The sequence below is a fragment of the Ambystoma mexicanum genome, chromosome 11, assembly GCF_040938575.1.
Source record: "Ambystoma mexicanum isolate Mex_15411 chromosome 11, UKY_AmexF1_1, whole genome shotgun sequence".
Lineage (NCBI taxonomy): Eukaryota > Metazoa > Chordata > Amphibia > Caudata > Ambystomatidae > Ambystoma > Ambystoma mexicanum.
The window spans coordinates 1,020,532,138-1,020,555,672 of record NC_090934.1 but is presented as its reverse complement, the minus strand read 5'-3'; the positions used below and the strand labels follow the sequence as shown (position 1 = coordinate 1,020,555,672).

General features: G+C 46.7%; 1 protein-coding gene across 3 annotated transcripts in view; it reads right to left on the bottom strand.

The window, feature by feature from the left end:
• SLC24A1 (solute carrier family 24 member 1) overlaps positions 1–23,535 on the bottom strand; it is a 334,300-nt gene that overhangs the window by 57,479 nt on the left and 253,286 nt on the right. For all 3 annotated transcript variants that reach the window (XM_069624244.1, XM_069624246.1, XM_069624245.1), the window contains 2 exons: positions 7,192–7,431; positions 6,443–6,532 (listed from right to left, as the gene is read on the bottom strand). In XM_069624244.1, the coding sequence (XP_069480345.1) occupies positions 6,443–6,532; positions 7,192–7,431 (330 nt within the window). The remainder of the gene's footprint in view (positions 1–6,442; positions 6,533–7,191; positions 7,432–23,535) is intronic.

The following is a 23,535-nucleotide window of genomic DNA, read 5'->3' as shown; positions in this document are numbered from 1 at the left end:
CAGTGAAGGGAAGGGCTGGGCTAAGAAAGTGTTAGCCAGGAAGCAACCGCTGCCCCCCCAACAAGTGGTGGTAGAGGCGCAAATCTGTCCAACCCCCGTGGTTGACACCCGTCCCCAGCGAAATCACACTAAAGCCCTGCAAAAAGAAAACGCCAGCAGAAGGGTAAGAAAACAGAGGTGTTGCAGGTGTCGCCTGCTGTTCAAACTACAAGCAAACTTGGGCAAGTGGCAATGGAGGGGCCAGGGGTTATGAGTATAAATCAAGCGCAATTGACCATAGCACCACCCCTGTTACAGGTGTCTGCTGCTAACTCAGAGGTGACACCATCAGTCAGCGGTGCAGTTGGGAATGAAAGGTTTGGGATGATTTTGGAGGAATTGTTGTTGTTAGTTAAGGGCAGTGGAGCGCCTGCTGTGGCAGCGGACAAATTACCAGTGGCTAGGAGCGTGTGGGAGGGTACCAATGTGGGCAATACTAATAACAATCCACCCACCGCTTCCACACCCACCGCCCCTGCAACAGCCCTGGGGCCAGGCATCAACCCGGTCATCCCACCTCTTCCCCCACCTACTCTACCTTCGGGTGCTGTGCAGCCCGTGACAGTTGCACCTTTGTTGTCGGGCAGGTCATCCTTGGCATGGCATATACCACAGGACATTAAAGAACAGATATGGGCTAGGAAGAATATTGACATATTCAGCCTTTTGGCAATAGAAGATGCCGGTCCCAATGTCACCTTAAGTGCGGAGGAGAATAATAAGAGGCACCGTAAGTATCATCCAGAGGAGAACATTGCTAACTGGGAGAAAGCGTTCGCTATACTGTCAGTAATAGTGATGGAAAAGAACCCTGAGCATGGACCAGGTTTGGTCAAATATAGGGAATTCATTGTAGAGGAGGCAAAAGAGTACGGTTCTACCGGGTGGATCGATTATGACAGGGAATTTAGATTTATGATGGAGCAATGCCCCGAGATGACTTGGGACCAAAAGATGATGGATGCTTGGGTCTCTTTCATGGGTGGTAAGCAAAGGAAGAGCATTGGATGGGCTGATGTCCAAAAAAGCGGTAAGAGTAATTGGTATGGTAAGCAACATAGTGAGGGTAAGGGGGAACCCTTTCACAATGCACCCCAGAGACGGGGGGGTCAAGAGTCAGGAGCCACAGGATCTGGTGTTGCAAAGGGAACTAAAGAGGAGAAGAAAACAGGGAACAGAACATGCCGTTATTTTAATAAAGGCAGCTGCAACTGGGGTCCGAAGTGTAGGTACAGCCACGAGTGTGGGAAATGTGGTGGGAACCATCCCCTGGTCAAATGTTTCAAGCGGGAAGGTTTCTCCGCTGGCAGAGGTCAGCGGAAAGGCCAGTAAATCCACTACCATTTCCCTCCCACCCCCGGCAATCAGCGCAGCAGCACAGGGACTGGATTTGTCCACTAAGGGTCCCTCTCCAGTTAACTTACAGGTTTTAGGTGAACATCTAAACCACTACCCCAAACAGCGCAAGAGGGATTTGCTATTTCGGGGTTTCACAGAAGGGTTTGTTATCCCTTACGAGGGACCCCACACCTGCTGCTTTGCCAAGAACCTACCTTCAGCAAGGGACCTGCCGGGGGAAGGTGATAGAAAAGTGAGCAAAGAACTGGAACTAGGCAGGATTGCGGGGCGATTTGATGGCCCACCCCTCCCTAACTTCATTGTGTCACCACTGGGCATAGTTCCCAAAAAGGAAAAAGGTAAGTACAGGCTCATCCACCACCTTTCATACCCAAAAGGATAGTCTGTCAACGATTGTTTGAGCCCTGAGACATGCTCTGTCCACTATGCTTCTTTTGATCAGGCTATGCTGGTTGTTGCCAATATGGGGAAAGGGGCTCTGATGGCCAAGGTGGATATAGAATCTGCATTTCGCTTATTACCTGTAAATCCGGCCAGCTTTCATTTGTTGGGATTCCATTGGATGGAGGGTTTCTTTGTGGATAAATGCATGCCCATGGGGTGCTCAGTGTCTTGTTCCTTTTCGAAGCATTTAGCACGTTCCTTGAATGGGCGGCGCGCAGAAGAGAGCAGCGGGGGGCTATGGTCCATTACCTAGACGATTTTTTATTTACTGGCAAGGATGGGTCCGATGACTGTTCAAGTGCAATGTCTGCCTTTCAGCAATTGATGGGAGAGATGGGGGTTCCCTTAGCGCCTGGGAAGACTGAGGGTCCATGTAAGGTTTTAACATTCCTTGGCATTGAGATTGACACTGTTAAGGGGACTTGCAGGTTACCAGAGGATAAAGTCAAAGGCCTAAACGCTGAGATTATGAATAATTTGTCGAAGGACAGGACCACCCTGGAAAAGATGCAGCAACTCCTGGGTAAGCTGAATTGTCCTAGCTACAACAAGGAGACTTCTTGGCGCGTCCCTCGACCTCAAGGACGCCTACTTTCATGTCCCTATTCGCCACTCACACCGGCGCTACCTTTGCTTTGTGGTGGCAGGAGTACACTATCAGTTCAAAGTCCTTCTATCCGGCCTGCAGTCTGCTTCGCGGGTGTTTACCAAATGCCTTGCACAAGTGGTTGCGCACCTGCGATGGAGGAGAGCCCCCTACTATCCGCTGGCAGAAATCGCCACCACCACCGCCACCATCCAGTGTCTACAGCAGCTGGGTTTCTCCATCAACTTCCCAAAGTCGTGCCAGTTTCCATCGCAACAGGCACTCTCGGAGCATGACTCGCACACAGACCTGCACCGCCAGGCCCTTGGACGAAAGGGTGGTGGCTCTTCTGGAAAAGCTGCACAGTCTCAGCGGAACCCAGGTAACGCCAGTCTGCAAATACAAATCCATGCTGGGGATGCTGTCATCATGCATCCCGTTGATCACCAATTGCCGGTTACATGTGAGGCCGGTGAAGGAATTCCTGGATGTCTGCTGGATCCAAGCCTCAGGGTCCTGGGATGACCGCAGCCTTCGCTGGTGGTCAGTGAGGGAACATCTGGTGCAAGTCACCCCGTTCAGGTTGCCAGACCATCAAACCACTGTCACAACGGATGCTTCACTAGAGGGCTGGGGCGCCCGCTGTCAGGACCAACATAACAGAGGCATTTGATCTGTGGAGGAAAAGGGCCATCACATCAACCTGCTGGAGTTACAGGCGATGCTTTGGGTCCATAAGTCTTTCCTTCACTGACAGCACAACATCAATATTTTATGTCTGCAAGCAGGGAGGAGCAAAGTCCCCACAGCTTTCCAAGGTGACCCAAGCCCTGTGGCATTGGGCTCTAAAGCACAACATGTTTCTCATTCCTCTTCATCTACCGGGGATTCAGAACACTCTGCCAGACTCCTTCAGCAGGGAGTTGCGCTCTTGTCACCAGTGGGAACTGCACAATGATCAGTTTGATAGGATGCAGAGCTCTGTCCCTACCGCAAGACTGCCACGAGGTCCTGGCCAGGGCAAGCCCTCCATTCACCTTGAAGTGCTACAAGAGCAAGTGGAAACATTTTCAGGTATTGTGCAGGAACCAACAACTCAGACCTCAGACCATCCGCCGGAGAATTTGTTGGCTTATCTGCTGTGCGTGGCTAAGTCTGGCTTGACGCATTCCTCCATTAAGGTGCACCTGGCAGCGATCTCCAGGTACAACTGCTCCGCAGGCGTGCCCTCCCCATGGTCTCACCAGCTGGTGAATGAGTTCTTGCATGGGCTGTTCTGATCTTTTCCACGTTTCTGTCGCCCACTGCCAGCGTGGGAGCTAAAGGTGCTGAACCAAGCATCCATTAAACCTCTTTGCTGGAAAACAGCGTTCTTAGTGGCAATAACCTTGGCCAGGCGAGTGGGCGAAATCTATGCATTTTCCTCAAAACCACCCTATTTGATGTTTCACAAGGACAAGGCTATTCTACGTACTAATCTGACATTCATGCCTAATGTGCTATCCTCTTTCCATCTCAATCTGCCGGTGGTTTGCCCGTGTTCTTTGAGACACCAGTGTATCCAGCAGAGCAGGCCCGGCATACGCTGTATGTAGTGTGTGCCCTCAAGTACTATGTGGCTCGTACTAAGGCTCTCCATACTACAGACCAACAGTTTTTTTTTTTTTTTATTTGGACCTTTGGGGCCCAGGAAGGCTCTCTCAAAGTCTTCCGTTTCAAGATGGATTGTAGCCTGCATCTCATTCTGCCATCAACAGGCTGGCATGCCACTTCCCAACAGGCCCCGGTCGCACTCCACCATAGCAGTGGCAGCACTGCTCTACGGAATCCCGCTGCTGGACATCGGTGCATACATTCACTGGTTCTACTGTGTTGAAAGAGATTCCGTAGAAGAGTATAGAGTCAGCCAGTCAGTTCTGCAGAACTTTTTTGCGTGAGGTTAGTAAGTCTCCAGTGGTAAGTTATGCTGGGAGCTTGCCTCCGCCCATATGTATTGTTATAATACTGCTTTGTAATCTATTCACAGCATGTGAATCTATGATAAATCCAATGGTGGAGAAGGAATTAGTTACTTACCTGTAACTCCAGTTCTCCAGCATTGGTATCTTTCATAGATTCACATGCTACCCTCCCACCTACCCCACATGGCTCGTTATTTGGCTCTTACTACCACTCGCATGTGCTTGCCAAATCTGAAGCTGGCTGACAAGGGAGGAGTTAAGGGAGGTGTCCCTACTGGCTGTGGGAAGTATGACCCAAACTAATGTAATAGAGCACAAAAGTGACTGATTGATTCTATGTTACTGAGGATTCTCAGCCTGACGCTGGTGAATATTCACAGCATGTGAAGCTATGAAAGATACCAATGCTGGAGATCTGGAGTTACATGTAAGTAACTAATTCCATCTCCCCCGGCTGCTTTTTCACAAATTTCTTAGGAAAGTCGCACTCCTCCAGCTTATTACTGAGCATATTCAATTCCGATTCGTATACTTCTTTGGTACTTCTCTTTCGGTCAGAGAAATTGCCCTAACAGCACATTTTCTCCAGTATATCTGGGGTGATTGCTCTGAAAATTGAGTCATGCATTTCTTTCTGTTTACTTGTGGGGAGGATTTCTCTCTGTGTGGTACAGTGTGATGCTAAACATGGATAGATATATTGTTCAATGTTTGTGTAAACTTCAGGTATTTGTTTGGGGAATTCAACCAAGTTAACAAAGGCTTTAGCCTGTTGCACAGTACCTAGGCATAGCCAAATTTTGACATTAGTGAAACGTTTCTATTGTTTCATATTGTCCTGAGCCTTACAATAGACTCAAGCTTCAACCTCAATTTCTGCAATACAACCTTGCAGGGTATGTGGCAGAATACCGATAAGGCAAATTACAATATTGACAAAATCCAGATGTTAAGTGGGAAAATGCAGAATGTGTAAGCGATAGGTAACAAAGAAACAACATTATAAAAAAAAGCTCCAATTCACAAAAGGCAGCACAATGTCTGCGACAGCTACACTCACTAGACCTTACGGAATTATAGCTTGAGCCAAGCTATCTGTTATAAATGTATACATTGAGAAAAGAAAGCGAAAACATAGGTCTATGGATAATGAGAAAGCTCTTGTACTTTATTTAGCCACCATGTCCAGTCGAATTGGAGAGCCGGGGACCTCTGATAGGTTACTACGAAATCACACAGAGACATCCTCACTCGACTTAGTTTGCGGTTACTGTCAATCAAAATTCAATCAAGTCAGTGGCCGGAAATAGGGCAAATGTGGTGATGTGAAATACTGATTGGTCAGAGGAAAACATTAGGAATAAGAAATGTTGAAGTTATGGATAGCATAATGTTGATAAATAGTCAGTTTGCCTGATGGATGGTGGCCCCTTTGAAAAAACAGAAATCTGTATTGCAGCCATGCATGGTTGATCAAGGCGTACGCTTAAAAGCAATTGATTGTGAATACCCAACTAGATTTTCCGGCCAGAACAACCCAATGGTTTGCTTAAGGATTGCTTAAGGATTTGTGCTAGTCTTAAATCTCCACTATAGGAACACTAGCACTAATCTGTGTCATTAATTTAAATTATGCTATGTTATGATTTGCTTTAATGGTGAACAGAGCATAGGGTAAATCTTAAGCTATCTGACTATTGTTTGTCATAATTTACATAATGTCTTAAGAGTTATTTTAAATAATGTAAAGTGTTCATTTTAAATGAATGTTATTTTATGGGGCGCTTTACACTCTGTAAAAATCATTTTTCTGCCTACAAATGTTGCATTACATTACATTGGCCTGGCGGCCCCATTCTACCACCGCATTTCATGACTGTTATGATTTCTCTTCTATGCCACAGCTTCCTCTTTGAGAGCATAACATGCTACTGTACTGTGCGGTTCCAACTCGCATCCCACGCATGCTGCCTTCCTTCCAGTGCAAGTACTTGTAAAGTGCCCAAGTTCAACTAAATGTCAAAATGCTACAACAGATACCTTGCTACCTTACCTGGTGAGCCCACCATACCATGAGGTAGGAGAAGATGGCGATCCACATAATGGAGCCGAGGAAGGTCAGTGCAAAGTACTTCTGATATTTCTGTGGAATACAAGTTGGTGATCAGTGTAGGTGGGTTTCTCACAGTCAAATCAGACAAATATTTACCATTACAAAGCAGGCTGTTTAAATTCAAAAAGGGGATCAGCTGTAAAGTATCGTAGGGCTATGCGCTAAAATGTAGGGTGCTGTGTTATTTACCAAGTGCAGCAGTTGATTGCTCACATTTAACTATTATGTCTTTCTGGGGTTCCCATCTGGCACTGTGTGCACAAGGACACATGCCACTTACCGAAATATGCAGATTTGCATGCTCAAGCACACATGCACAAATCAATAAGTGATCTATCAGGCCATGGGAGGATAGATCAGGGGCCGCGTGCTTGCCTTGGAAGCAAGACGACACGGAGCAACACAGGTTCGATCCCCGGGTCCGCGCTTCGAAACCTCTGGGTATTAAGCGCGTTACAAATAACCTATCATATCATATCATATGTGCACTAAGACACAAGTCACTTACTGGACTGTGCTCATAAGGCACTGCATGGACGAGTGTACAGACTAACTACCACACTGCACATGTAGGGCATTGGGAACGACAACATAAGTAGCTTAATGGCTTAACAAACTGTCCCCACAGGAACTACTGGTTTTTGCATGAATGGTACGGTGTGCACTATGACCTGACATAGGTCACTTACCGGACTGCGCACATCGGGCACTGTGAGCCACAGAGGAAACACAATGGGCAGGAGAAAAAGGTATGTTGCTTGTTTTCTCTTGGTTTCGGGCCACTCCAGGGACAGAGGTTCTTCTATGTCTTCCTCCTGCTCTTCCTCTTCCTCATCACTATCATCACCACTGTCGTCGTCTGAGTCACTGTCGTCATCATCACTGTCCTCCGAGCTGCTATCCCCTGAATCTCCGCCGCCTTCAGCATCCTGTAACCCCAATAATACAGTTAACAATAGAATAAATAAACCAGCGGCAATCTGTGCAGCACCCTGTGCTTCTGACTAGGCACATGGGCTTGAAATGGATCTGGGTGAGAAGGGCACATGGAGAGGCCTGGTCTTCACCGGCCAATAACAGGTTGATTTATTATTGGGATGAATAATGAACATTAGTACTCTCTGAGGAGGAGACAGGGCCTCACACAAAAGACACAAATTATGGATTTACGAAATAAGAAGTTATTATTACTACTAAATAGAGGATGTGAATCCCACTCAGAAAGGCAACATAGTTTCATAACCCCCCCTTCACTTGCCTGTTAATAGGACTGTCCAAATAGTAAGAGTTATTTGAAATGTCCAGATCTTACCCAGGTGCCTGGACTCTGGAAATAGAGACGACATCTTCTGCCTCACCTTCCTAGTGGATGGTGGGGCCACCAAGGGTGCTGAGGGCTATCATAAACTACATGATGCTGGGCCTGGGGCTGGTGTGTGGAGGATGTCCTGGGAACTGGGAATAAGTGGGAATCCTGCTGCTCCTGCACGCTCCACTTCCCTTGCATGGGTGGAGAAATCCTATATAAAACTACAGAGGAAAAGAGCAGGCCCTGAGCTAGAATGGGCAATTCTTGCAGACAATCAGCTACCTCTTAAGGTCTCCACAATCATTTGCCTAAGGCTGCTTAGGCCAAGGGAGAGCCCCCCGCCGACCCCTCGAGAGCAGGGTCAGGCAGTGCCAAGCAGAGAGGACTGCCAAAGGGGAGGAACTAACCAACACCAAGTCCCACATCAAAGTTGTAAGCGGTCCGTAGGATCCAGGGTCAGCAGCCAATCCCCACATCAGATGCATAGGGAGATGCATCTCAGTTCCATAATGACAGAGAGAGACTGGAAGGCAGGGTCAAGGCCCTATAAAAGAAAAAGCCTGTCAAGTATGTTGAGTCCTATGTAGAAGCTCATTTGGAAATGCCTAGTAAAGAATGCAGGAGGAGTTGGCGTGGGAGACAAGAGACCAGGGCAGAGGCCCAGGAAGCTAAGGAATGGAGAACCCAGGAGGGTGGGCTAAGGAGAAGACGGGAGGCTGGAAGAGAGGTCTAGTGGGTTGGTGAGAGAAAGAAAAGGAGCCTGGGGAGAGGTAGCCCAGGAAGATATGGATATGTAGACTGCATGAGGCTGGGCAGAATAAGACCCAGGAGCATGGACTGTGAAGGAGGTGATTGAGGAGGAGAAGGTTCTGCAAAGTAAGGAGGAGGTGGTACCTTCTAAAGGGGTTTCTGAGGAGAGGGAATGCAATACAAGGGTGCCTGCCTGAGGAGGAGGTGGTGTTCATTGAGGAGGAGGTGGTAAATGATAACATGGGGCCAGAGTAGGAGGGGGTGTCGAATGAGGAGGAGATAGTGCATAGTGAGGACGAAGTGGTGCCTGATACAGAGGGGCTAAAGGAGGAGCTGAAGGGGGAGAATATAAGGAGCTAATAGTGAAGAGGGAGCTAAAGAGAAGCTGGAGATTAGTGCTGAGGAGGAACTGGAAAAGGGCACTTCTGAGGAGCTGGAGAAAGGACGTTAGATGGAGTTGTTAAAGACAGCTGAGTTGGAGAACTTGTTAAGAAGATTTGGAGGGACAGAAGAGATGTGAGGAGCTCAGAAGAACTTGCCTGTGGTGAAACAATAAGAAAATGTGTCAGCCAGATATTTATATTACTGAGGCATTTATTAAGGACGTTGTCGCCATCATTGTTGGAAGTCATCTTGAAAATGAGCTGGGTGTTGTCTGCTTAGTTATTGGATGCAAATCCATACGTTTGTATGAGGTTCATTAGGGGGGCATGTATATATTGAAGAGAAGTTGGGAGAGGCTAGATCCTTGTTGTACATCACAGGTGAGGTTTCTTGTGTTTGGGGTGAACAGTGTTAGGTAGGTAGGTTCTTTCGTTCTATCAGTGAGAAATTATTTCAGCCATTTTAGTTTTGAATGTCGACTTCGTCCAGGCTTTTGATTAAAGTTGTACATTTCATAGTATCAAAGGTGGCTGGTATGTCCAATAGTGTGATGGCAGACTGGGTGTTGTTGTGTACGTTCATCTTTAGATCATCCAATATGGAAAGGAGTATCAAATCTGTTTGTTTCTCTCATAGGTCTAAAGTCAACCTGGGATTGGTGAAGTAGTCGGTTGGATTCCGTGTGGTTGAGCAATTCTTTTTATGTGTGTTTCTCCAGGATTTTTGTGGGGTAGGTAGGTTTGATAATGGTCTGTGAGGTTAGTCGGGTTGTCTGCTTTTCCTGCCTTGTTTTTTAACAGCGGTTTCATATAGGGTCATTTGTGTGATTTTGGCACAATTCCAGTATTCAGTGATAGGTTCATTAATAGTCTGGTGTAGAGGGTTGGTGTTTTATAGGCGAGTAGCTGTTTGGAGACATAAGGTGGGCATCGTCCACTGGCGGATCCAGTCTTGTTGGTTTCTTTCTTTGCTGAAAATGTCCTCAGTTATTGGTTCAAATTGGTTGAAAGTTGAGCTGGTTAGTGTGGTTTGTGTTTCTGATAGGGCGTTGTTGGTGATTATGGTGGATGCATCTATGGTCTGTTGGATTTAGTGTATTTGTGTTCTGAGATGTTGTCACATAACATTTGCGAGGGAATGGGGTATTACTCTATGAACTAAGGTTCTTTAGGTCCTTGATCCTTCTGTACATTTCCTTTTGTGGGTGTGTTGCTGATTGCATTCTTGCAAAATAGTGCGCTTTCTTGCCTTTCAAAACTGACACTGTATATAGCCAAATTTATCATTAAAGGTTAATTTTGTCCAGTTGGTTGTAGTTTTTCCTCAATGTATTTTCTAGTTTACGGTTTGTTTTCTTAAGTCCTCTCCATTCCTCTGTGATCCATTTAGCTGCTACCTTTTTCTGTGTAGGTTTGAGGGTTTTTAAGGGTGCCAGTTGGTGTAGAGTGTTTGTGATCCAGGTGTAAATATTATCTCTGACAGTGTCTGGAGTCATTTTGTTTAGTTGGGGGATATTGGGTGTTTTGTTTGTCATTGGTTGCTTGTTGTTGTGGTCAGTGCAGGTGTTGGGGCTCTGATGGTGAAGGTGATCATATGATGGCCACTTCAGATGATTGGGACCAGTGGGGCAGTAGTGGAGAGACCCTCCCTGCAGAAGATTGCGTCAGCAGCAGTGTATGCAGTTTTGTGGGTGGGTTCATTCACCATTTGTTTGAGGTGGAGAGTTTCCAGGTGAGTGCTGAGGGGGTTTGATTCCGTTTCATTATCTTTTTCTAACCAGATGTTGAAACATCCCAATACAATGATGTTGTCATGCGTTGCAGCTATGCTGGCTATGGCAGCCTACACCCAAACTTCACAACAAAACTCAATGTGTTTTGTGGCAAAGTTTGAGTTGTAGATAAGTACTAAGAGCAGGTTGAATTGGTTGCTCAGTTTGCAGTTGACTAGGAAGGATTCACTGTCTTCTATGTCTGTTGATGGTAGAAATGTGGAGGTAATGTAGTTTTTGTGAGCCAAGGCTGCCTCCTCTTCTGCCTTCTCTGTTTGATTGTAATAGTTTGTAGTTGCTAGCTATGGCTTTGGGAGTGAATATGTTGTAGTTGTCCGATAGCCATGATTCTGCGAGCAAGAGGGTGTCTGTCACTTTTACTTAGGGGGTTGTGTATTTCCGTGTTGTACTTTGCCATGGATCGTACATTGAGCAGACTGCAGTGGAGTGTGTTTTTTGGTTGATTCATTATTGGATGATTTTTTTCTAGCAATCCAGTGGGAGTGGGTTGCGCGGGTTGTTTGTCCTCCAGTCGGGTGGGGATGGGTGCTCCCGGGTATGCAGTGGGATCATCTGTCTCTTTGTTGAGTAGTTCCAGAAGACTGTGTGATGGGTCCGTCTGTTTTGTTTCATTGTAGTTTGGCAGTCGGTTGTTTGAGTAGTGTGTTTAGCAATCTCACATTATGAAAGGAGTGTTGGGGATAGGGGATTAGGGTTTAACCTCAATTCTTAAAGATATTTTATGGTTGGAGTTTTCTGCTTTGCAGGATTATGGAGAATTGCTGTGTGTAGTGTAACAAAGATTGCTCTGATGTCACCTGGGACCTTTTTTGTGGTGCGTTTGATTTCTAATCTGGTTGGTTTGTAGGTGGAAAGGTAACGCTCGATTTATGATGTTTTTCGACTAGTTTTAGTTCCTTTAATGATGGTTGGTGGTGCTTTAGCAATGTTGTGGACTCTGGTTAGTGTTTCCTGGCATTTCAGTGAAGGTGTGGTGTTGTTTTCCTTTCTTGCTCTGTTCTCCATTCCTGTTAGTGTGTCCTTCTTGTAGCAGGGCATTGCTGTAGTTATGGATGTCCTGTGTTTGTTGGTGACTATCAGTGTTGAGAGATTAAACTGTATGAGAGGCTTGCAGTGAGGCGAGGATTCACTGTGGTTAACTGTCAGTGTTGTCACCTATCACAGTGGCTATGTAACAGTGTGATGAGCAATAAATGTGATGGAATTAACTGACTAAACTATCGCTGGGGTGAAGACTATCATTGTGGCCACTCTACTGATGTTGCAGACTGGCCGAGTGATGGGTTATTTGGCCTGGACAATTGGTCTGTTGGGCAAAAAGGTATTGCTAAGGGAGAAATATCCCAGTGGTATTATAGTAATGGCTTAAAAGTCAATATTTGCAGAATATTCATATTAGTATGAGATAAGCTATCAAGGGGGTCGGAGAAATTATCTTTGTCACTTAATAAGCTGCATCATCAACTAGCCTGTTGCAAAAAGTATCACAGTAACAGAGTATCAACAAAGGTTAGACGTCTGCATTTGCAGAACGTTAGTTTGGCAGAGAAGGTCATGGTCTGGCACAGTTCACTTTCCAGGGAGCTCATATTGTTTCCAATTGAAATGATTGATCCACAGAGGAAGTTCTGATCAGTAGTTTCACAGTTTCTGCTCTGTCTTGTGCCTTGCTTTTGGTTGAATATGCAGACTCCTTTTGGATAACTGTACAGTATTTCTGGCAGCAAATTGTTAGATGTTTGACAAAATGCACAGGGTTCTACTGAAGACATTTTCTGTTACTTGCAGTAGAGGGCTAAGGATGTTCTTTAACACATCACTAGGTTTGAAGAGTTTATTGTTGAGCATAAGTGCATAAATACCTCACTACATTTTATTTTATAGTGGTCTCGCAGACTAGTTGGCTAGAGTGGTGTGCCCTCTTATCTTTCACATACTAATTGTGTTGATGATCATCGTCAAGAAAGATGGAAGAGAAGGACTCCTGGGGTGTTTTTGGGAAAGATCAGTCCTGCAGCATTGGATCTTTTATAGATTCACATGCTGTGAATATTCCTCAGTGTCAGGTTGGGAATCCTTGGTTACCTTTGGGTTTTCTTTGCTGAAAGAAAATAAAACCTTAAATATTGTAGACTGTCACCCTCTTTATGGGTGCTTTTGGTCCCCACCAATGGGACCTAGAGTATTTAGTGTACTAGCCCCTCCTCCTCTTCCTCCCTTCAGATTCTAACCGCGTGTTGAAGTGGATGGGAGTCTGCGTGTTTCTCCTTGGAGAATCTTCACTATTAATTTTTAATCCTAGTCAACGGGGCCCGGGTCCTTGTCTACAGGTCGTAAGCACTCGTCAGGTACACCAACTCTGGCGGGACAACACTCTTAAGACTACCACTGTGTCCATGAAGAGTAAATCCCCATCAGCGACAGATAAGAGGGCCCCAGGAAAAGGCAGTTTGTCAACGTCAATCTCGTCTACGGTGAAGCAAAAGAAGCCTCAAGAAGCATAGACTACCGTCCCACAATCTACAGATGTTGTCTCGGGTAAGGCTATGCCTAAAACCCACATGGAGGGAGAGGACACCATGCAGAGAGCTGTCCCACTTCTAGAAAGGCCACAGGAACAGGTTGGTCCTTCACCAGTTTCACCTATCACATACTCCGAAGTCATTCCGGTGGACAAATTACAACATGAAATTGATAGACTACTTCGAAACACAACACGAACAACGGATGCAAGCAGCAGGAGGCTACAGTATCCCTGGAAAGACCTGCCATTCCAGGGAGACACATTTCCTCTTTGCAACCAGTCAGAACACCACTTCCACACACAAGGGCTGGAGTCAGTGCTTCATCCTACACCAGGGCCAAGTCACTTGGGCGCACACCACACTGAGATGCGAGCCCTGCTAGCCAGCCTGCAAGCTTTGTTGTCTTTACAAGTGCTCCCCTCACTACAGAGGGTGATTACGCAGTTGGACGCTACTTTAATAAAGCCAGTGTTTCCTGCACTGTAACCACCGTGCCCACCACCACAGCGAAAGCGTCACCCCTCCCCATCACAGGTCTAGGTCAAGGTCTTTGGCCCGGTCGACAAAGTGTTCTTCCCGGGACCAATCACGACCCAGATCCAACTCAGCACCAAGACACCTCCCTAGCACCCACAACCAAGGCATCAAAGCCTCTCACCGCCTCTGCGGCGGGCACAAGAAGAGGGTGAGCTGAGTGTTACTGATGGGGACAACCCTCATGACACATTGTCAACCTCCATGCATACACCCCAGGGAGACGACGACTTGGATATCGACTGAGCTATTGGGAACCCACCCAATGAGGGGGCCCCAAACTCCACCCGTCTCCACCCCCCCCCTTGGATGACATCTCGGAGATCCTCACTATGGTCACAAGGGCCTGCCATGAGTTGGGCCTCATTGCTTCCGAGGACCAAAAAGAGTGCTTCATATTCAACGATTTGCGAAAGAGGAGGAAGGCAGTAATCTCCATACCGATCCTTGATCACGTATGGCAGGAAGGTCTGAAGGTCATGAAACATCAGTTTACACCACTGGCAGTGAAGGGACAGTTAGATCAAAATAAAACCCTCTGGACTCCATGCCAAAGTGGCCTACCTCACAACCATCTCCAGGATCAGTAGTGTCTGTGGCGGCAGGCTGGAAAGCCAAATTGTATAAGCAATAATTTGCAGCGCCACCTGCACACAAACAGGACACTTTTGGCAAGAAAATTATGGCAATAGGAGCAACCACCTAAAGGCGGCCAATTCCCTTGCTATTATCACCCGCTATGATCGGGAGATGTGGTATAAACTAGCACCCATCCTCGAACATCGTAGGCACGGGTAGTATTGCTCAGTGGCAATGTGCTCGTCTTGGAAGCATGATGAAGCAAAGCAACACAGGTTTGAATCCCGGGTCCACGCTTAGAAACCCCTTCGGTATTAAGCGTGTTTTAAAAAAACAATTATAATTATAATTTCCCAGGGGCCATAAGGAAAGAAGCTAGGGCGATCGTCAAAGAGGGCGAAGAGGCATCCAACCACAGTATAAACATGGCAGTGGACCTCGATTAAACAGGGTTCAAGCAGGTTGGCAATGGGGTGGTTTGAAGGTGCCAGGATTTGGCTCAAGTGCACAGATTATCACACTGTCATCCACCACAAGGTAGTGGATATGGCGTTTGAAGGGAAGAATCTCTTCGGTCCCAAAATAGATGAGGCCCTCAAGGTCATTAAGACAGACTCGGATACAGTCCGCTCCCTAACTTCTTTACAAAACCGCTGGTCTGTTCAGCCCTTCGGAGGAGCCTCAGGGAAAGCGGGTACATCCACAGCCACCTCAACCAGAGGAAGCAGACAGTACACCAGGGGTTCGTCATACTACTCCCCGGGGTATAAAGGATCATAACAGGGCTATCAAAGATCTAAGGACTTCGGGAAGAAACAACAGCACAAACAACCTTAAGACTCCCAAATGGGGTGGCAGAAAATAGCCACAACAATGACTATCCACCAAAAAACATTTGGGTGGAGGGGCAGGTCTCGTAGTACGCCCACAACTGGAGAGGCATAACATCAGACAAATGGGTTCTAGAAGCGATAACACACGGCCACCTACTAGAGTTCTCTCGCCCCCCTCAAATCCCACCAAGTCACCAAGTTCAAACATACACAAGCGTGTTGATAAAAGAGGTACAACACATGCTACAAAAAAGGGCATAGTTTACTCCTGATACTTTGTTGTTCGAAAACCCGACAGCAAGTGACGACCCATTTTGGATCTGCGGAAACTTAACAAATTCATAAAAAAGTAAAATGTATCATGGCAACCCTACAACAGGTCATAAAGGCGGTCCAACACCATGACTAGCTGGCGTCCCTGGAACCCCAGGATACTTATTTCCACATCCCAATCCACCGAAGACACAGGAAATACTTGTGCTTCATGGTGGATGGCGTTCACTACCAGTTTATGGTGCTACCGTTTGGCTGAAATCAGCACCCCACACATTCACCAAGTGTCTCGCACCAGTGGCCACCAGTCTCTACAGGGAGGGCCACCATGTCTATCCCTATCTGGACGATTGGCTGGTGAGGGCATGCACCATGGCAGAAGTGGGTCACTCCACAGTAGAGACAGTCTAGTGCCTTCAGGACCTGGCATTTGCCATCAATTAAAAAAACCTCTCTTCGGCCATCCAGGAAGGTAGAATTTCTAGGCACAGAGTTCTCTACAAGGGAACCAAAGGTACATTCATCAACAGAAAGGGTACATGGCCTCATGGCATTGATCTTAACCTTCAAGTCCAAAAGGTGGATAACAGTGCACTCCTGCATACGTCTCCCGGGAACTATGGCATCCTGCATCCCTCTAATCCTGCATTGCAGGCTCCAGATGAGACCTCTGCAGGAATTCCTTGTGGCAAATTGGTCCCAGACCTCAGGGACCCGGGCGGGGGGGCAAGGTGAAAGTCTCAGCCAAGCTAACGCAATGGCTCCAGGAGTGGGCCAACAAAGCCAACATCACCAGAGGAAAACGGTTCCAAGACCCACCCTTCCAGAAAACAATCCTCACGGATGCGTCCGTGGTAGGATGGGGCGCGCACATTGACCAGCTCCATGTGAGGGGTTTGTGGATGGCTCAAGAGCCATCTCTGCACATCAACGTCCTTGAGCTCAGGGTGGTGAGATGGGCAATGAAATCCTCCTTACCAGTGCTCAAAGTGCAGTCGGTCAGTGTCCTGACAAACAACACAACTACAATGTACTACATCAGGAAGCACTGGGGGGAAACAGTCTGACCCTGTCACAAGAAGCACAACCCATCTGGCACAGGGCAATACCCCAAGGCATATCCCTGCAAGCATTCTATCTCCCAGGAGTCCACAATCAGACGGCAGACAGCCTCAGCAGGCAAGAGTCCCATGACCACGAGTGGGAGCTCAACCATGGCAGCTATTTCAATGAAGGGGTCACCCATCAAAAGACTTGTTTGCCACAAGTACCAACAAGAAGTGCAAAAAGTTACACTAGCAGGACCCCGCCACAGGGATCAATTGGGGGGGGGGGGGGGGGGGTTTGCGTATTCTTCACCCACCTTTCCAGTCATACGCCGGCTAGTGCATATAATCAGAGTACACTCATTCCAGGTAACCCTTATGACCCCAGACTGGCCTTGCCAGACCACGTATTCGGATCTCATTCAGCTCTCGGCAGATCACCCGATTCAACTACACAATCACCCGAGCATCATCTGACAGGACCAAGGTAAGACCTTCTCCTAACAGTGTGGCTTCTGATTTCACAGACTTCTGAAATCTGACGATCCCATGGAACTGCAGGGACATTTTATTAAAAGCCAGTGCTCCTTCCTCTAACAAGTCCTATAACCTGAAGTGGAAAACGTTCTGTACCTGGTGTGAGGGGAGGCAAATCAACACAATCCAAGTCCCACCAGAGGAGCTATTTCCATACCTCCTCTGCTTGGCCAAGCAGGGTCTGGCCCATGCATCCATAAAGGTACACCTAGCAGCCACCTCCAGGTACACCAGATGGAGTAACAGCAGCCTAATGTATAGCAATAGGGTGGTGAAGCATTTTCTTAAAGGACTCTTCCGAACATTTCCTCCAATGAAACAAACTTCTCCAGAATGGAGTTTGAACAGTCTTGGCATGCCTCATGAAAAAGCCATTCGAGCCAATGGCCACGGCCCAGCTCAGGTACTTCTCTTGTGACAGACTCATGGGAGGGTTCAGAATAGACAAACAATGCTCTCCTGCTAGCATCAGAGGAATTACAAATTTACAATTTCCCATCAATGAAAGCTTCACACGTGTTATAAACAGCTTACCCTTCTTACCAAATGTTTCCCAGACCTTTTATTTATATGCTTGGAGAACACTGGGACCCAGATCAACGCATGACATGCCAGAAAGTCTTCAAAGGGCAAAAGGAACTTCACATATGGCTAAGGCAGTTACCTAAGAAATGATGGCTGCAAGGACTTCACATAAGCTCAGGCCAGCCCCTTATCAGCCCACATGAACCGTGATGCATGGCCCAATCAGGGAACCGAACTGCATACACAACACGTGTGCAACCCTTGTCCTTCAGAACCACCCAATAGGAGCAGATACTAAAGTATAATAGCTAGCTTGCTTAATGAGACGGTGTGAGGTAAGAATGAGCTGCAGCATGGTGTATGGAGGAGACTGATGAGCAAGAGGTCTTTGGAAAGGATAGGTAGGAGAAGAAGGTTCTAGTGAGCAAGTAACAATGAAGTGAGAGAGAGCTATATTATGAAGGTTAAAGGTAGAGGTTTACCGTCTGGGGAGATTAACATTGAAGTTGAGAAGTGAGTGTTACCATCTGGAGCGAGTAATATTGAGGAGATTTAAGGGAGAAATGTATCATCTGGAGAAAAGGGTTAAAGGTTGTAGGAGAAAACTTGGACTATATGAGAAGGAGCACAGAAACAAAGCTAGAGTGGGGAGACATTGGCGGACCAGTTGACCTCAGCGGGACTCTGCTACGGCCTCGGCGAAAGTGGGTTTGTGAGCCCCAAAACCTGTAAGCCAAAAACAAGGACTTAGGTAAACCTGTGGTCAGTGGACTGAGGCCATGACGTGCCTAAAGCAAGAATGCTGTAAGAAACCTTTTCTTAGCTCACTATTTGTCATGGAAGCATCCAGCGTTCATTTTAGATATGCAAATAAACTGTGATTGCATGTCCAGTTGCTAAATGTAGCTTCAAATGCCCATGTAATATTCTCCAAGGGGAGTTAATTCTTCATATGTACTTTATAGTTACCACGTTTCAGGTAAAGCATTGTGCGTGCAATGCTGCATCAAATGCCCCAGTACTGGCATCTTACGCTTGTGTATGTCTCTTAAGTTTGATATATTCACCACATGTAAGGGTTAGCCTCACATATGCAGGAATTGCCATCATATGCCAACCATAGCATCAAATGCCTAAGAAACCTTTCTCCTCCCACCCCACTATTTCCAGGCCCACCTTAGTAGTCACCATGTGCAAGGTATGTCACTGCAGATGCTGCTCCTTGTACCACCCTCCTTGCAGGCCCTTCTCCCCCTCAAATCTCTGCCTTCACGCTTTCTGCACTTACCTGGGCAGGGACCATGGCTTCAGCTCCTAGCCTAGAAGAAGTGCAGTGTTGACCCTGGCTCTTTTCTGCAGTTTTTCCTGTTGACTTGCACACCATGTTGGCACATTATTATTGATGTGGTGAGTGTAAAGAGAAGTACCCACACTGTGTTCCTCTACTAACCTGTCTTCAGCCACTCAGAAGTGACTGAAGTAGGGGGTTAAGCGCTCTCTTGACGTTCAGTGCATAGTGTCACTACCACTAGAAGGGTGAACCAGAGATTGTAAGGGCAGCACCAGGGGCATCAAGGAAGTCACCAGGTCTAGCAACTGGTAAACCTGATGATCTCACAAATAATGTCCATGATTGTTTCAAGTGGTGAGCAAAATTGTAGCAGCTTCAAAATCTGTAGGTTGATTTAGTCCATGGTTCCTCTCTTTGAGAACAAGAGAGATCATGGAAATGACGAGGGTGAATGTTTTAATGTAGTGACAACAGACATGCAGTGAAGGTGATGGGCTAACCACAGCAGCCAAGTTATGAAAGGAAGAACACCTTGGATGTTGATATTTATCATCCACAGTTGGATAATCAGATTACAAATAACAATTCTTCTGGGATTGGGTTTTATGGATATTCAAGATCCCATTATTCTTTTGTGGATAATTTCATTGGGCCATAGCATTAATGGAATCTAGAGCCTCTGGAATCTATATGTACCAAACCTGGGTGAGTCATTGGATGTTCTAGTGGTTTCGAGGGCCAAGGTGGGGGTAGTCCAAGCAGTTGATAGAATATTATTGACCTATGGGCTTATTTCTTTTTATCTGATCGCATCTGCTAATCTTCGTTTGCTCTTTCAGATTCCCTGGTTAGAGAGACATAACCGGGCAGTCATGCAAAGGCAAGAGGCCCTTCAGGAAAAGGGATTCTATAGATCCTCCAGCAGCAGTGGAACTAAACACCCAAAACCCAAAACATTGGGGCCACAGTCTCCAAACCCCCTCTAAGTTGACCTCACTTTCTTATCAGAAATCTACTGTAGGAGGCAGGGTTGGACTCTTTAGAGAGATATGGCATTAAATTACTACAGACTGATGGGTTCTGCAATTGGTAGAACAAGGTTATTGCCTGCCTTTCTTGAGGAAACCGACCCAAACTTCCCCCCTCCACCCCACCTTGCCATTGCTTCCTCCCATACCGCTCCTGTTGGAAGAACTTTCTCAGCTTATGCTGAAAGGAGCGGTGGAGATTGTTCCACCAGAGGACATTGGAAAAGGCCAGTATTCCTGTTATTTCTTAATTCCAAGGAAGGATGGAGGTCACAGACCCATTTTAGATCTGACACGCCTCAACAAACTCCTCCTAAAGTACTGTTTCAAGATGGTCACTTTGGGACATAGGACTGGCTGGTGTCTTAGGACTTACAGTATGCTTACCTCCATGTCCCTATCCACTCCAAATATCAGAAGTGCAGTGCTCCCATTTTGCTGTATGTTGGCCCCGAGAGTATTTGCGGAGGTTATGGCAGTGGCTGAATAAATCTGAACCTCTGGCATTACTCTGGGCAACCTTCCACACCACCGGTTTTTAGCTCATCTGCACCATTGCAAAAGGGGTCCATCCATATATTAGTCAGGTACTGCCACCAATGGTAGCAGCCCAGCCCGAACTGCTAGGGCAGGTCCCCTCTGCACGGAAACACAAGTAACCCCAGACATGTTTCGGCCTTGTTGGGCCTCCTCACAGAGGTGCAGCTTGGTTTCCTATGGCGCAGCGAGGAAAGGGACCCTCGTCTGGGCATACCCCCTGTCATACAGGGAGACAAACTGTAACCAAAAAAGTGATGGATGGAAGGTTTGAATAAATCTGAACCACTGGCACTGCTCTGGGCAACCTTACACACCACCGTTTTTTATCCTATTTGCACCATTGCAAGGGATACCAGACCAGCTGTGCACAGCACGACAGGTGAAGCAACAGGGAGACCTGAGTGTGGAGAAGCAGCAGGAGACCTGTGAAAGGAGGCAGCTGTGGTTGCCCAGGAGAAAGAACCAGGACGCTGGTAAGACGTCCCAGAGGACTTGTGTGACCCGATGTAAATGGGCTTCGTATTCCACACAAGCCTGGGAGCCTCCAAATCTAAGCTCGTGCAGCAGGAGCTGCTAAGGAGCCTGGAACGCTGAGGACACTGTCCACGTTAGGAAACAAGCATTGGAGGTGCCGATGTGAAGCAGAGAGCACACAGCGAATGAGCAGAGCTCGCAATGATGGGTTTTCCCGACTTCAGGAGGGAAAGGAAGTCGCAGGAACCACCGGGAGGACTCTGTGAAGGCAGGCAAGTGTCAGAGAGGCGCTCCAGCACTGGGGAGCTCCTAAAGGAACACAAGTGAATAATGGTCCATGAGAGTAAACAATTAAGCGCATATTAACTACCAAACTAAATGGAAATTCAACATTGAAAACCCAATGCACATTGAATACCAAACTAAATAGAAACTAAGCCTTGAAATAAAACCAGCGCATATTGAATGGCGAATTAAAAAGCAATTTAACATTAAAGTGAACAAGTATTAATTAAGCAACATGCCGGCAGTTGAGACAGGGCAGCGGTCAAAAACAGCGGGCATGCCTGTGGGCACCAAAGGCACGCAAAAGGCTAGCCTGTCTGTGCTCGTACAGGCCTCGGATGGGGCATTGGGCCATTGTTCCCTTTGGAGTCTCACTCGCTGCCCAATCTCTTGTCTACACGTGAGTATTTGCTCCAGTTGGCCCATTCTAATAAATGCTGGCCTCCTGGCTTTGAGCTTAGCTCTCCTTCTGTACAGAGTAAGCCGTTTGCTAATGTCAGTCACCTTAATTGTGTACTGTGTAAAGCCCGCTCTCTGGTAGCTCATACTGCCGAATGTTTTGGCTTTTTGCAAGATCTCATGCCCGACTGTTTAATGGTGACTGAGTCCTGGCTTTCTGATACCTCTGGTCCTAATGTGGTCTCTATGCTCCCCGATGGCTACAGCATAATACGTGCTGACCGTGTTTCTAACTTGCCCGGGGTGGTGTTGCATTTATATTAAAATCAGAGTTTCCTTCCAAGGCCATTCCCTTCTCTTTTAATCGTAAAATGGAGGTTCTTCTAGTACGTATGACCATTTCAGCTTCTCGTACAGTCCACTTTTTGGTTGTTTATCACCCTCCTCGCTCTGACTCATTCTTTACTGAGTCTTTTGTCGACCTGGTGGCCAGTCTTACGCTCCAATATACTGATCTTTTTGTGGTTGGGGATTTTAACTTTAAATGTATTGACCCTTCTGATACCGCCGCTGCTAATTTTATCCCTGCCATGTCTGACCTGGTGCTGGTTCAGCTAGTGTAGGAGCCCACACATATATTAGGTAATCAGCTTGATTTGATCTTTTCTAAGGCCACTGACATTAGGGTAGCACGATCCTTTTATTATACATTTTATATTCGAGTATAAGTACTCTTCATTGTCATCTCGAAATCAGAATATATCTAAACATAACTGGCGGTCAGTTGATCACGCTTCTATTGCCTCCTGTATGAATGGTCTCTGTACCAACCCCGCTGTTTTAGACCTTTCCCTCTTTCTATGATTTTCTCTACCACAGCTGATCTGTTAGCTCTGCTCAAAAGTATCAAAGTTCGTGGCCGGCCGTCTGAGCCTTGGTTCATGGATGATCTTGAACCTCTGCGCCTTCAGCGGAGGCAAGCAGAACGGAAGTGGCGCTCCTCCTATGCCCCAAATGATAGGGCCTTATTCTGCGCTGTTACCATTACCTATCATAGGGCTATCAGTGTGGCTAAGTGCCATTTTTTACCAGTCGATTGAGAATGTGATTAACCACCCTAAAGAATTATTGAATGTAGTGCGGTCTCTGTCTGCTAATGTATCACTTCATGGAGTCCATCTCTCCTTCTCAAGAACTGTGTCTCTCGCTGGCAAATTTTTTCATGCAAAAGATTGTGGATATCCGTAAAGATATTGACAGTCTGGGCCAAGGTATAATGAGCCTCTAGATCGTGCGCCTAATAATCCTGTTATGCCTTCTTTACCCATGGCTGTTCCCTTTTTCTCCATTATTGATATTCTCTCAGCTACTGATAAAATGAAATATGCCTCCCCTACTGATGCTATTAATTTAAATATTGTTAAGGAAGTTATGCCCCTGATTGCCACTGATGTTGTCTCTGCCATTAACTATTTGTGGTCCATGGGTGTGATACCTCCTGAACTCAAACATGCTCTGGACCCCTCTATTCTGTCCAATTTTCACCGCATATCTTTACTGCCCTTTTTTATGAAACGTTTAGAGTCTCTGGTTGCCCCGTTGTTAGGCAGGTTCTGTGAGGATTCCCGTTTATTCGATACATTCCAATCGGGCTTTCGGCCAGGACTGGGCCCCCAAACTGTGCTGGTCTCGGTGTTGGACGATCTGGCATGCCTCTCGGATTGGGGTGGAGTGGCAGCACTGTTTCTTTTAGATCTGTCAGCTGCATTTGATACTATCAACCACTCCAACCTGCTCAGTTGCCTTTTTGTGGCTGGAATTTTGGTTTATGTGATATTATCACATTTTGAAGGTTGAACACCAAAAAGACTGATTTATTTTGGTCGTTGGGCCCGACCTTTGCTGTGCCCTCAGTTTTTAAGGTATTCA